The 13,542-nt window shown below is 40.6% G+C and overlaps 1 protein-coding gene across 2 annotated transcripts in view; it reads right to left on the bottom strand.

Moving 5' to 3' along the window:
• The window catches only part of LOC111977837 (LIM and SH3 domain protein 1), a 41,385-nt gene extending 28,424 nt beyond the window's left edge, over positions 1-12,961 (bottom strand). Inside the window, exons 1-3 of one of the 2 annotated variants that reach the window (XM_070448360.1) lie at positions 12,679-12,961; positions 11,315-11,409; positions 10,430-10,514 (exon numbers count right to left, since the gene is read on the bottom strand). In XM_070448360.1, the coding sequence (XP_070304461.1) occupies positions 10,430-10,514; positions 11,315-11,409; positions 12,679-12,747 (249 nt within the window). In that variant the 5' untranslated portion in view covers positions 12,748-12,961. The remainder of the gene's footprint in view (positions 1-10,429; positions 10,515-11,314; positions 11,410-12,678) is intronic. The other variant, XM_024007557.2, reaches the window with a different exon arrangement.
• Between the last annotated feature and the right edge of the window lie 581 nt (positions 12,962-13,542).

Raw genomic sequence — 13,542 nt, 5'->3', positions numbered from 1 at the left:
ATCTAGTCACCCAACTAACATTTAGCCACAAATGCGAAGCAACAAATGTAAACTAAAATCATGTCAGCTGATTCCTTGATTTTTTGTTATTGACTCAACTTCAAATGTTGTACAGTGTATCAATAGCAGTGTCAGATGTTAATAAGCTGCGTTTGCGTACAACCTTAGTGCATATGTAAAATTTAGCAGGGATGCTCATATTAGCATACAGCCATGCAATCTACATAGAAAAACATGCAGTAGAATGGCCTTACTGAAGAGCTCATGACTTTCAACATGGCACCATCATAGGATGCCACATTTCCAACAAGTCAATTGTCAAATTCTGCCCTGCTAGAGTTGCCCCGGCAACTGTAAGTGCTGTTATTGTAAAGTGGAAACTCTAGGACAACAACGACTCTGCCGCAAAGTGGTAGGCCACACAAGCTCACGAACAGGACTGCTGAGTGCTGAAATGCATAGCACGTAAAAATCGTCTGTCCTCGGTTGCAACACTTACTACCGAGTCCAAACGGCCTCTGAAGCAACTTCAGCACAATAACAGTTTATCGGGAGCTTCATGAAATGGGTTTCCATGCCAAGCAGCCGCAAACAAGCCTAAGATCACCATGCATAACCAAGTGTCGGCTTGAGGGGTGTAAAGCTCACCGCCGTTGGACTCTGGAGCAGTGGAAACGCATTCTCTGGTGATGAATCACACTTCACCATCTGGCAGTCCGACGGACTAATCTGGTTGGTGGGATTCCAGAGGAATGATCTGCCCCAATGCATTGCCAACTGTAAAGTTTGGTGGAGGAGGAATAATGCTCTGGCGGTTTTTCATGGTTCGGGCTAGGCCCCTTAGTCCAGTGAAGGGACATTTTAACGCTACACATACAATGACATTCTAGACGATTCTGTCCCCAACTTTGTGGCAACAGTTGGAAGCCCTTCCTCTTCAGCATGACAATGTCCCCGTGCACAAACGAGGTCCATATAGAAATGGTTTTGAGATCGGTATGGAAGACCTCAACCCCATCAAATACCTTTGGATGAATTTGAACACAGACTGCGAGCCAGGCCGAATCGCCCAACATCAGTGCCCAACGTCACTATGGAAGCAAATCCCCGCAGCAATTTCCAACATCTATATGGAAAGCCTTCCCAGAAGAGTGGAGGTTGTTATACAGCAAAGGGGTGGCCAACTCCATTATGGCTATGATTTTTAAAGAGATGTTGGTCATGTAGTGTATATATACATATTATGATTCTATTTTTACTCAAACCACCCGCAGGCCGGATTGGACCACCAATGTGTGTGGGTGTTAACTTCTATGGCTGGGGCAGTATTGAGGAGCTTGGATGAATGACCCAAAGTAAACTGCCTGCCACTCAGGCCCAAGTAAGATATGAATATTATTAGTAATTGATAGAAAACACTCTGAATTCTAAAACTGTTTGAATGATGTCTGTGAGTAAAACAAACTCATATGGCAGCAAAGAACCTGAAGAAAATCCAACCAGGAAGTGAAATCTGAGGTTTGTAGGTTTTCAAGTGCCTATCCAATATACAGTGTCTATGGGTCATATTGCACTTTCTACGGCTTCTACTAGATGTCACATCTTTAAACCTGTTTCACTTCTACGTTGAAGGGAGAGAATAAGAGCTGAGTGACTAAGAGGTCTCAGAATGCCATGAGCTCAGTCAGGAGTGCACTCTGTGAGAGGTAGCTGCGTTCATTTTCCTTTCTAAAGACAAAGGAATTCTTTAAATAATTGAAGGTATATGTTAAAAACATCCTAAAGATTGATTCTATACATCGTTTGACATGTTTTCTTACGAAGCTGCTTAGACTTTTGTCTGCCTCGCCTCATTAATTTGATGAACTAAACCGCAAACAAAAAGGAGTATTTGGACATAATTGACTTTATCGAACAAAACAAACATTATTAGGAACTGGGATTCCTGGAGTGCATTCTGATGAAGATCATCAAAGGTAAGTTAATATTTATAATGCTATTCTGACTTCTGTTGACTCCACAACATGGCGTATCTGTATGCTTTTTTTTGGTCTCTGACGCTCTCATATTATTTCATGGTGTGCTTTTTCCGAAAAGCTTTTTTGAAATCTGACACAGTGGTTGCATTAAGGAGAAGTTTATCTATAATTCCATGCATAACACTTGTACTTTTATCAATGTTATTATGAGTATTTCTGTAAATTATGCAAAATCACTGAATGTTTTGGAAGCAAAACATTACTGAACATAACGCGCCAATGTAAACTCTATTTTGGATAAATATGAACTTTATTAACAAACATACATCATGTATTGTTAACTATAAGTCCTATGAGTGTCATCTGAAGAATCATCAAATGTTTTATCATTTATCTCTCATTTCTCTTTGTGACTCCTCTCTTTGGCTGGAAAAATGCTGTGTTTTTCTGTGACTAGGTGCTGACCTTACATAATGTATGGTATGCTTTCATCGTAAATCTTTTGAAATACACTGTGGTGTGATTAACAACAAGTTTACTCTTATAATTATAATCTTGTATGTTGAGAATTTTAATTATGAGATTTCTTGTTTGAATTTGCGCCCTGCACTTTCACTGGCTGTTGTCATACTATCCCGTTAACGGGATTTCAGCCGTAAGAAGAAATTCGATTTGTGTTTGTGACATCTGCCGTATATTAGCCTACTACAGACAAAAAAGTTGTTATAACATGTCGTAGCTAACAACAAGATCTGTTATCAGCCAGGGGAGTGATGAACTGAAGGGAGGGGAAAGCAGCACGAGCTACCGAGCTACATAAAAACATTTGTGAATAAAGTATAACATGCGCAGAAGGTTGTTTGGCTATCGGAAGAGCATCCAGAGAGTCTGGTCACCCAGCTAATATTCCTCACTGGATTCTGGATCTCCAATATTTTTTTAAAAAAACCAATGGTGACTCCATACCTGTCCTGCCCCTTAATATTTGTAAGGTTGCATGGAATGGTCTTCCCCAGAGCTGAAGATCCGAATCATGCTGTGCATGTGTTACCCCCAATTTGCACACACATTTTTTGTTCACCCTCGCTCACATCAACTGTCAATCGTGTAAGAACCAACGCTGGAGATGAGAAGCAGAACGGGGAGTAGAAACATTAATGTACACAGACAGAACAGACAGGAACAGCGTCAGAACACGGAAGAAAATTACAAGCGAACATTAATGCTGAAGCGGGAACAGAGCTGGGGAACAGACAGATAAAGGGAGAACACAGCGATTGATCCAGGTGAGTGCAATGAATCGCTGATGCGCGGACGAGAGCATGTGTGCTAATGATGGTGCAGAGGATGCGCAATGCTGGCAGCCTAGTGCCCTCGAGCGCCAGGGAGGGAGAGACGGAGCAGGCGTGACAAATCGTGAATGATAAGTTTTACCAGTGAAACGTCCATGCAGCATCTGAATGTCAACCATTGTGTGGCATTTTCCTGTATACCAAATGAGAGATTACAAAACAACACCAGTCAAGTTATACTTAAACTACATCTTTAATAAGCTTTAAGCTTTAGCCTTTGACTTCAACAATTCACTATCTATAATGAACCATTGAGATGACTACAGAAAAATACAAAGATCTTTTATAGCCAAGATACACCCCTTTCAACTTATATGACGAACCACAGATCTTAGGAACAGTTCACAAAGTTAAGATTGTATGAAAGATATCTATAAAACATAGCAGACAGTTACTGCTGTGTCAACAGTTCTCATTGTTAAAGACCAGTGTCTGGCCCCCTCCTACGCCAAACTGGAACCCGTCTCACCCTGGTCACTATAGCACGAAAACATTACCTTACTATCTGGATGCTCTTTAGGCTTCATTACCCAAAGACATCGTTAAATCTCCTCTGTCAGTGCTATCTCATTGAGGCCCATCCCCAGTGGAACACACCACCCCCGCCCCCCCCCCCCCCCCCCACCCCACCAAAAAACCCTCATATCCTCTATTCTTTCGAATGTAACAACTATTATAATCTAATACAAGCATTATAACATCATCTTACAAGCATTATAACATCATCTTGCAATTTTCCACGACACCCATTTCATCTCAATAATTTTCACAGGAACATGCATCTAGATCTTCTTGAGTTATGTACAGTGTTGTTTCGAGGTACATTGTTGTTCTGAATTACGTACAGTGAGTYGATTTTAGAGCAGATGGTGTTAACAAACTGTAGCATACCTGTGTTTTGTTTCAATCAAAACACATATTTTGCCTAGTGGTGCGTAGGGCTGTGGCAGTCATGACATTTTGTCAGCTGGTTATTGTCATGCAAAAGTCTGCCGGTCTCGCGGTAATTGACCGTTAATTAACATAAACAAGTTTAGCTGCATACAAAACGCTTTATGCACGCCTTTGAAACATTTACATTTTTAAAAAGTATAATAAATCAATTTAATATACATCATCACAATAAATCCAATATTTATTTTAGTCAGGTCTAAAGAAATATGATATGAAGAAAATGTATTTCAGAAGAACAGAATTTGAGTTGGCCTAATGTATGTTATCTGGCAATGCTCCATGCCATAGGCTGTAGGCTTGTTCATTTAGCTGACAAGATATGTCCTGTGCCATTATATATATTATATGATTTTATAGTAAGAAGAATATAATTGAACTTAGCTGAATAAAATAGAAAGTATATTTTTCRCATTCTGGAGCGAGGGCGCATATGAAGTGGCTATGTTGAGCGTTAATGTGATCATTTGTTACAGGTCCTATACGCTAGATTTAGAGTTATCTGCCAACTTTAATTGTGAATGATACAAACCTTACAATGTCTTAGAAATCAAAACATATTTCTACATTTTACGAATATAGGCTTTTGATGATTTGAGAAAGTCAAAAAAAAAAGCTTGCCTCACTTTCATCAAGTTATCATATCTTCACCCATCAAACTGTTCTCAATGTAATATTGTCTTTATTAATATGTAAAATTAGTTTAGATTTACAATGGCCCATTATAAAATGGGCAGGAACAAGGGCAAGGGAAAAAGACATGTCGTCCGTATGCACTCGAATAGAGAATGAAGGCAGCGCTCGGTTTTATAGTGGAGCTGTGCTTAATATGTTAATATATAACTAAATATAAGAACACTTATTTCACTTCACGCATCAACCACTGTTTGAGGGGCATGCTCTCGCTGCGTGACAGGTGATATTCCGCCCCAAACTCTGTATGCCATGGGCTCTCCAGTCCTGTTCCTGCAGCTACCCAGTGCTTAATTTGAGAAACCATGTGAAATCTGTTCGGCAACATTGATAGTAACATGTTTTCGCAACGAAACATATTTCACTAAACTGTTGACAGCCCCTCTCCAGGAGTAGATGGAAACGCATGGTGGTGAGATACTCTGTATAGCTAGAGGTAATGTGTCACCCAATGAATTATGAAAATATAAAAAATGCCCTATTACTAGGCTGTTCAAAATCAAATACAAATTCACTATAATTGTAGGCTAACTGTAAGCCTTTGAGGCTTGGGCTCATATGCCTAAGAATAAGCTCTAACATGTGTATTGATGTTTTGAATTAATCGTCACCTTAGAAAGCGCTGTCTATTTCATTGTGCTAGGCTTTGAAACAACATCCACAACGACCATGTTTTACACTCAGTTTCAACCTGCTGTTGAACTTCTTTCTTCAAATTGATCATCACATTGAGGTGAGTTTTAAAAGCATGACACTGTTTTGATGATAAGTGTGTGACGTGATTATCGATTGCATTTGCATTGATGTCAGAGTGGTTAGAGGGACAATAGAGCCCTGAGTACCAGGCCATTAGGACCTGATGGTCGTTAGCAAGTTGTGTACTATCAAAGCATGTCCAGAGTTCATAAAAGGAGATTACCGTGACTCAACGGTCACATGGAATTTTACTGCGGTCATGACTCATGACTGCCAGTGTGGCGTTAATACGGTKACCGCAACAGCCCTACCTAATGGTGCACGCTGTTGACTTTTGGCCGCATAAGATACAAATTTGACCATTTGCACAATCATCCTAAAATTTCATAAAAAATTACGTTATACTATGCTATTATATTTGGTTATTTTATGTAGAGTACTATCATTATGTGATCTTGCAGACATTGATTCAGCTTTGATATAACTTTAATAAACGAGCACCATTCTCCATTCCTCACTGAGATTCACCAGGGTAGCCTCTTCTAGGCAGCCGAACAAGTAGAGCAGAAACTGCGTATAGTGGAGAATTTGGCACATGCGGAAATCCTTCGAACTTTTAGCTGTCAGGAAGAAGGTTCCAAAGAATTCGGATCCACAGATCCACCCCGTAATTTTAAAGCCTCCAACTGCTGGGAGCCACAAGTACTAAAGTCATTAACAACAACCCATAGCAGAGAGGAGAGAACTCCTCCTTTGACACACACACACACACACCACACACACACACACACACACACACACACACACACACACACACACACACACACACACACACTCAGATGTGAGTCATGTGCTTGCTATGCTATGAGGAATATGCTTTCTCAGTGAGGGAGAGCAGGGGTGCATCGACTTTTATGGTTATGGTTTATGAACAATAAAAAGGCCTTGCTCGGGTGAGTGAGAGTGAAGGGGAAAGGACCATACAGTGTTTACAGAAAGTACCCTCCTACAATAGGAAGATTCTAAGAAGTTACTAAACATTTATATTGTTTAACATTACATTAACATTTCCCTTTTGTCAAACCTTCCTCTAAAAGTTTTACCAAATTGACAGACAATGCATTTTTTTCACTGTAAATGTGAATTGCTAATTAAAGGCCCAGTGCAGTCAAAAACTAMATTTTCCTGTGTTTTAAATATATATTTCCACACTATGTGGTTGGAATAATACTGTGAAATTGTGAAAAGGATGATAATGCCCTTTTAGTGTAAGAGCTGTTTGAAAAGGCTGTGTGAAAATTCTGTKTTTTTTGGTGGGATGGAGTTTTGGCCTGCCTGGTGACTTCACCAATAAGAAAGATAGTTCCAAACATTGGATTAGGAATTAGTAAATGAATAGGATCTGGTTCAAAACCTCTTTCCCAATAACAGGTTGTTTTCAGCTCCCCACTCCCAGACAGTCCTAGCAAAATTGTTGCTTGAGAAATTGCTCTTTGGTAAGAAGCTATTTTTGTTTCTTTTTGATGATTTTAATTGATAACAACACAGCAAGGTACTTAATTGTTACCCAAAAATGATTTGATATCGATATAAAAACAGCTGCATTGGACCTTTAACATCTATGGTAGTGGGAAGAATTACATGTAACCTTAATATTTTTGCTAATACTAAACATACTGTACAGCTGTGTGTGCATAGTGGCTGCTAACCTAAAAACACACAAAACACACTCCCGTTTCCTAGGAAGAAACGAGAGATAGAAGGAGAAAGAAAGGAATAGAAAAAGGAACAGATAGTGATAGAGAAAGACAAGCAGAACAGGGGGTCTTTAGCGATAGGGGGGTTTGACCTTAAAGCCTTAGTCAAATATTTGATTCACGTTTGACTACCATTTTGTGGCTGTGGGGAGGATTTACTGGTATCAGTGTGGCTAGTAATAGGTTTAGGTTTATTTAATCATCTTGGTACATATGCAGAAACATAACATAAAATGTGATGTCATACAACAAGTGAAAAGATAAGACCAGCCTGAAAAGATAAGACCAGCCTTATCCATGATTATTGTTTTAGGGAAGAGTTATAGGTAACACTTCTTATGAATACCTTCTTCATAATGCATTATAAACACATTCATAGTGCCTTATTAGCTATGCATAATGCACTTTAAGCTATAACTACATGCATAAAGGATTATGAGCTATGATGCACATGAGATTCTGTATTGGATTGTTCATCTTGGATTGGATCATCTTTGTTCATGGTAATGTACACTGAGTGTACAAAACATTAAGAACACCTTCCTACCCTTTTGCCCTCAGAACAGCCTCAATTCGTCGGGCATGGACTCTACAAGGTGTTGAAAGCGTTCCACAGGTTTTCTGGCCCATGTTGACTCCAATGCTTCCCACAGTTGTGTCAAGTTGGCTGGATGTCCTTTGGATGGGCAACCATTCTTGATACACACGGGAAACTGTTGAGCATTAAAAGCTCAGCAGCTCTTCAGTTCTCAACAAACCYTTGCGCCTGGCACCTACTACCATACACTGTACAAAGGCACTTAAATCTTTTGTCTTGCCCTCTGAATGGCACACATACACAATCCACGTCTCAACTGTCTCAAAGCTTAAAAATCATTCTATTGCCTGTCTCTTCCCCTTCATCTACACTGATTGAAGTGGATTTAACAAGTGACACCAGTAAGGGATCACAGCTTTCAGCTCGATTCACTTGGTCAGTCTATGTCATTGAAAGAGCAGGTGTTCATAATGTTTTGCACGCTCAGTACAGTAATTTGCTTAATCTAGTCGCTTTGTATCAGAGATATGAATAGGGAAGGAAAGCCCGTGTGGGAGTTTTGGTTCATTGCCACATGAGAGTGTGCATATGTGTGAGCATATACAATGACGGGGTAGGCTGTCATTGTAAAATAAGAATTTGTTCTTAACTGACTTGCCTAGTTAAATAAAGATTTTTTACATTTTCTTTAATGTTTAAATGCATGTGACTCCATGATCACATTGGCCCCACAGGGGTTCCCAACCTTTTTACAGGGGTTCCCAACCTTTTTACAGGGGTTCCCAACCTTTTTACAGGGGTTCCCAACCTTTTTACAGGGGTTCCCAACCTTTTTACAGGGGTTCCCAACCATACTTTACATTTGATAAATTCCTAGAAGCGCTACGAAATCTTTGCTAATTTAATGCAAATTTCTAGCAATTTTACGTAGTTTAACATGACATCTATTGTTGGGTATGCTATTTCATGATAATAATGATGGGGGAAATCAAGTCTAGCTCATTTGAGGTTAACTCCCTACCAAATATGTTGTAATAGTGTATTATAAGCCATTTTAACCTCTTATTCAGAACACCGGGGACTATCAAAGTAGCCAAATGCTTTATGTTTTTGTGCAGTTTTCAGAAAGTGAATAGCTCCATTGATGGCAACAAATATTTGTGACTCATTTGAAGGTTGTAGCTCAGCCTCTGAATGTCAAACCGAGGATATCCCTATGTCCAACAGGGTCGTGTCTTTCTTATGCAGTTTATGGTTGGTTGTTTCTAGCCTAAAGCATTGCAGAGATATTCATCATTATACATTAGTTTATTTAATAAGGATCAGGTTTTTTTTACCCCTCAAATCAAGTAAGGCCCCGCAAACCCCCCAGGAAACTTTATCTCGACCCCTAGGTTGGTAACCTCTGCAATAGGGTGTCTGCAGTATCCATGTTGGTAATTGCTGGATAGATAACATGTGTGTTTGTGTGTGTGTGCGTGTGCGTGTGTGTGTGCGTGTGCGTGTGCGTGTGCGTGTGTGTGTGTGTGTGTTTCCATGGCCTCATTACTAATATGTGAGTTCAAATTGGGCCATGCAAACGTCAATGTAGTGTGTGTGTGAGTGTGTGTTAGTTTCTAAGGAGGGTAAAGAAGGATTCATCAGTTGTAGAAGGAATCCAATTGTCATGACAGCGGGGTAGAGAGCTGGGTTCAATCTGTCTTACTGAGTGACGGAGTAAGAGATGGAGATAGAGAGAGGAAAAGAACGATAGAAGAGGTCATGCCACAGGATTAAAGAAAGATTACTATGGTACCTGGGTAGCAATGACGGGAGGAAAAGGTTAGAGAGAGGTTACAGTACGACACCAAGTGTGTATGCGCCCTGCAAGGTAAGGTCTAATGTCAGGATTTAGAAGTCTATCTCTGCACACAGGACGTGAATCTGGGTTGTCTTTGATTCCCAGTCTAAAATAAATTGGTTTCAATTTCAATTTGGTTAAAGAGGCCGTAGATGTTGATTTGAGGGCCTTTGCACTCTTATAAACACTTATACCTCCCGAGTGGCACAGCGGTCTAAGGCACTGTATTGCAGTTCTAGAGGTGTCACTACAGACCCTGGTTCGTTCCCAGGCTGTGTCACAACCGGCCGTGATCGGGAGTCCCGTAGGGCGGRGCACAATTGGCCCAGCGTCGTCTGGGTAGGGGAGGGTTTGGCCGWGGAGGTAGGCCGTCATTGTAAATAAGAATTTGTTCTTAACTGACATGCCTAGTTAAATAAAGYTAKAATTAATTAATTAATTATATGGGTWTATACACACAGATAGGCAAGTTGCACACAGATAGTGTRCTGGACTACAGTAAAAAAAGCCTTTTTCATTGGAAAATCTCCATTGAAAGTACTTTGTGCTTTTTAGTCCAGGACTAGGTTMACTCTTTGTCTAGGAAACTGGCCCATAGAGTTCAGTAGTATCTGTGTTCTAACCTGGCTGTTCAACATGCTCTGCTGTTTGAGTCGCAGGTTCTCTGGGGTGTCAATCACGGAGGTGAAGGAGCTCTTTGGGTAGTGCCTGAAACAAAGAGCCAAAAAGAAGAGATATCAGAGCAGGATGTGAAGAGACATACACAGGGTAAGAATGTACATTTTTTCTTCTTCTAGGGCTTTTTTRCCACTGTCAATTGATTTTCAGTGGAATTTTTGGGCCTTTCCAGAGCACTGACCAAACTAAACTTGGGTGGTTGAAGCTAAGGTAATCTATGTTAAGTAGGCCCTCCTATAATGCCCCCCTCTGGAGAAGGGTGTGTGCACACAGGTAAAATACATCCTGGATTAGGAGTTAATCCCACCACACACACACTACTGTGAGTACACACATACACACACGTGTGCGCGCACACATGGACACGCAGCATGTCTGTGTTTGCCAACTGCACCCTGTCATGCATCCTGTGCACAATCCTTTCTTGGTTAATTTGATCTAGTCACCATAGGGGAGTGTGGGAGAAATTGTAAGACACTCTCTCTCTCTCTCTCTCTCTCTCTCTCTCTCAGAAGCAATCCTCATACGAATGACAGATTTGTCTCTGTCTCTTTAAACCTCCCTCCCTTCGCCCATCTGTCTGTCTGCCTAGTCCCACTTCTCTATATCACCTTTTCAATGACATGACAATAGCCTTACTGTCTTGTGATTCCCGTAGCTCATTGTAGTGGAGTTGGAGGGATCATTGTCTATCTGTCTGRCTGCCTGCCTGCATGAACGAAAATTCAAATGAAAAGCACCTAGCACACCAGACAACGTGCTTGCAGTGCCTGCCAGACAGATACAAACATGGACGATAATATCAATGGTATGCTGTGTGATATACTCACATACTGCAGTAGGGTTTCTTGTCGAAGCCTTGGTAATTCTTCATGTTAAGGGTCATTTTGCACACCTCGCAGCTGAAACATCCTTTATGCCAGTACTGTGAAGAATGGATGGAGAGAAAGGGAGGGAGAGAAAGAGATGYAGGGAGAGAGAGAGATGGACGGATGGAGGGAGAGCGAGATGGACAGATGAAGAGAGAGAAAGATGGAAGGATGGGGTAGAGAGATGGAAGGAGACAGGGAGCAGGGAGAGAGGGGGAATATTAGGGTAAAATAGCCAAATTACATGATTTAGGACTAGTGTCACGACTCAAGTATGACTAAATCTATGACTGTTGGAATGTTTGTCCTATGGGAAAATCAAATCCAAGTGTAATGGCAAATTAAATGTAATCTGCAATGACAGCATGGGAAAATTCCATTCTTCTAACATTAAAGCACAGCTGCACCACCGTTCCATGACTCACAAAAACACCATATCCCCCTGACCCGTGTGGACTCGGAGTGGGGTGACATGGGAAATTGAGTTTTCAGACTTGATTTAGAAGAAATCCGTAAAGCAAGTGTAAAATATATTTGGAGGGATTTTTGTGCTTTCAACGTTCCAGATTTGACACACACACACACACACACACACACACACACACACACACACACACACACACACACACAACAGAATAACAATAACCAAAATCATATCTGGTAGATAAGCACATGCCACAAACCTCAAGTGTTTGAAAATAGGCATGATATGATCTTGGGCAGGGCTATGACAAATGCAATGAGCTTCACACACACGACAAAATGATGTTCATACTGTTCACAATACCAGGGTTATTAACACCATGTTGTAGATGTAGAGAGGGACATAGAGATTTGTTGAGCTTCCAATTCACTGGTCATGTAAAAGAGGAGAATTGATGTCTAGCMTGTCATGCACACCTTGCAGTTGTAATTGCATGTTACAGCCTATTACAACATGAATCAGCTCCCAAACAGGGGATTAACATGTAACATGGAGTAAATTGTATTATTATATATGGACTGGATACATTTAGCTAGAGCTGGATAGATAAGGAATACTACCCACATCAGACAATGTTAACATAGGCTAGCCTAACCATTGTACATTTTCCAAAAGACTAAGTATAATGTAAACAGACATTGGCAGAATGTAGGCTATCATTGACACAGCAAAACTTATGAACCTTTAGTGCAACTAGATAATGTATCATTCATTGCTTTTTTCCACCCATGCARCCAACATGCGCTTGCACAAAGAAGATAGCTAACTCCCTCAATATAGTTTATTCTATTCTGTGAATATGCGTAGGCCGAAATGCGCTCGAATCATGCCCACTCCTTACCTTGTCTAGACAATTCACTTTTTCCGTGGGGTAAACCATTTTACTGCATCTTCCACATAACGGATTCATGGCGAAAGGGGAAATCCTCTTTCAGAAATAACGGGACGCAATGAAATTAATATTCTGGTGTAGACCTATTGAAGTGAACCTATCCAAAATAGCGTCAGGTAAATCGGCAGATATTCTAAATTCCAATAGTCAGGTTTTTGACAGCGCACAATTCTTACTAGGCGCGCGCGTTCACGAAATTGATTAAATGAAAACTCGGTCATGAGGCGAGAGGGAGAGGCTTATTTGCGGAGAGGGAAGGCGGTACCGCTGTAATGATGTAGAACCTTCAAGCAGACAATTTGCTCCGTAATAACCTTATAAGGAGTACAGCAGATGTGTCTTGTATTTGCTGTTATAAACAACATTGGCACAAGTATGGTTATGGTATTCAAGTCATTCGCAACTTGTAGTCTAGGGGTAGACCTACTGAAGTTGCAATCCTGAATGAGTGTGCCAAGTTCTAGGGCGTTGCAGTAGTTTCAACATGTACTAGTAGCTAGGCAAATAACCATCAAAGAAATAAAACAAACTCAGAGAACAATGATGCCATGTGTTGACAAAATGACAAAAATGACATGTAACCCCCACCCCCATTAAAAAAGTACATAATAGGCTACATACATAAATACACAAATATAGAAACCAGAAATGTGTTACCCCCTATTATTTTGTGGGGAATTAGACAAACGCCTGGAATGGTTTGATCGACCTCGTGTTAAATTGAGAACATGCTCCTTTGGTGTCATGGCAGCGATTTACATTGCCACGTATTTACATTGTAACATATCAGAGATTTTCCGTGTTGGTAGATGT

Source organism: Salvelinus sp. IW2-2015, linkage group LG18 (genome assembly GCF_002910315.2).
Source record: "Salvelinus sp. IW2-2015 linkage group LG18, ASM291031v2, whole genome shotgun sequence".
NCBI lineage: Eukaryota > Metazoa > Chordata > Actinopteri > Salmoniformes > Salmonidae > Salvelinus > Salvelinus sp. IW2-2015.
Note: the sequence above shows the minus strand (reverse complement) of the source record. Positions and strands in the feature narration are given on the sequence as shown.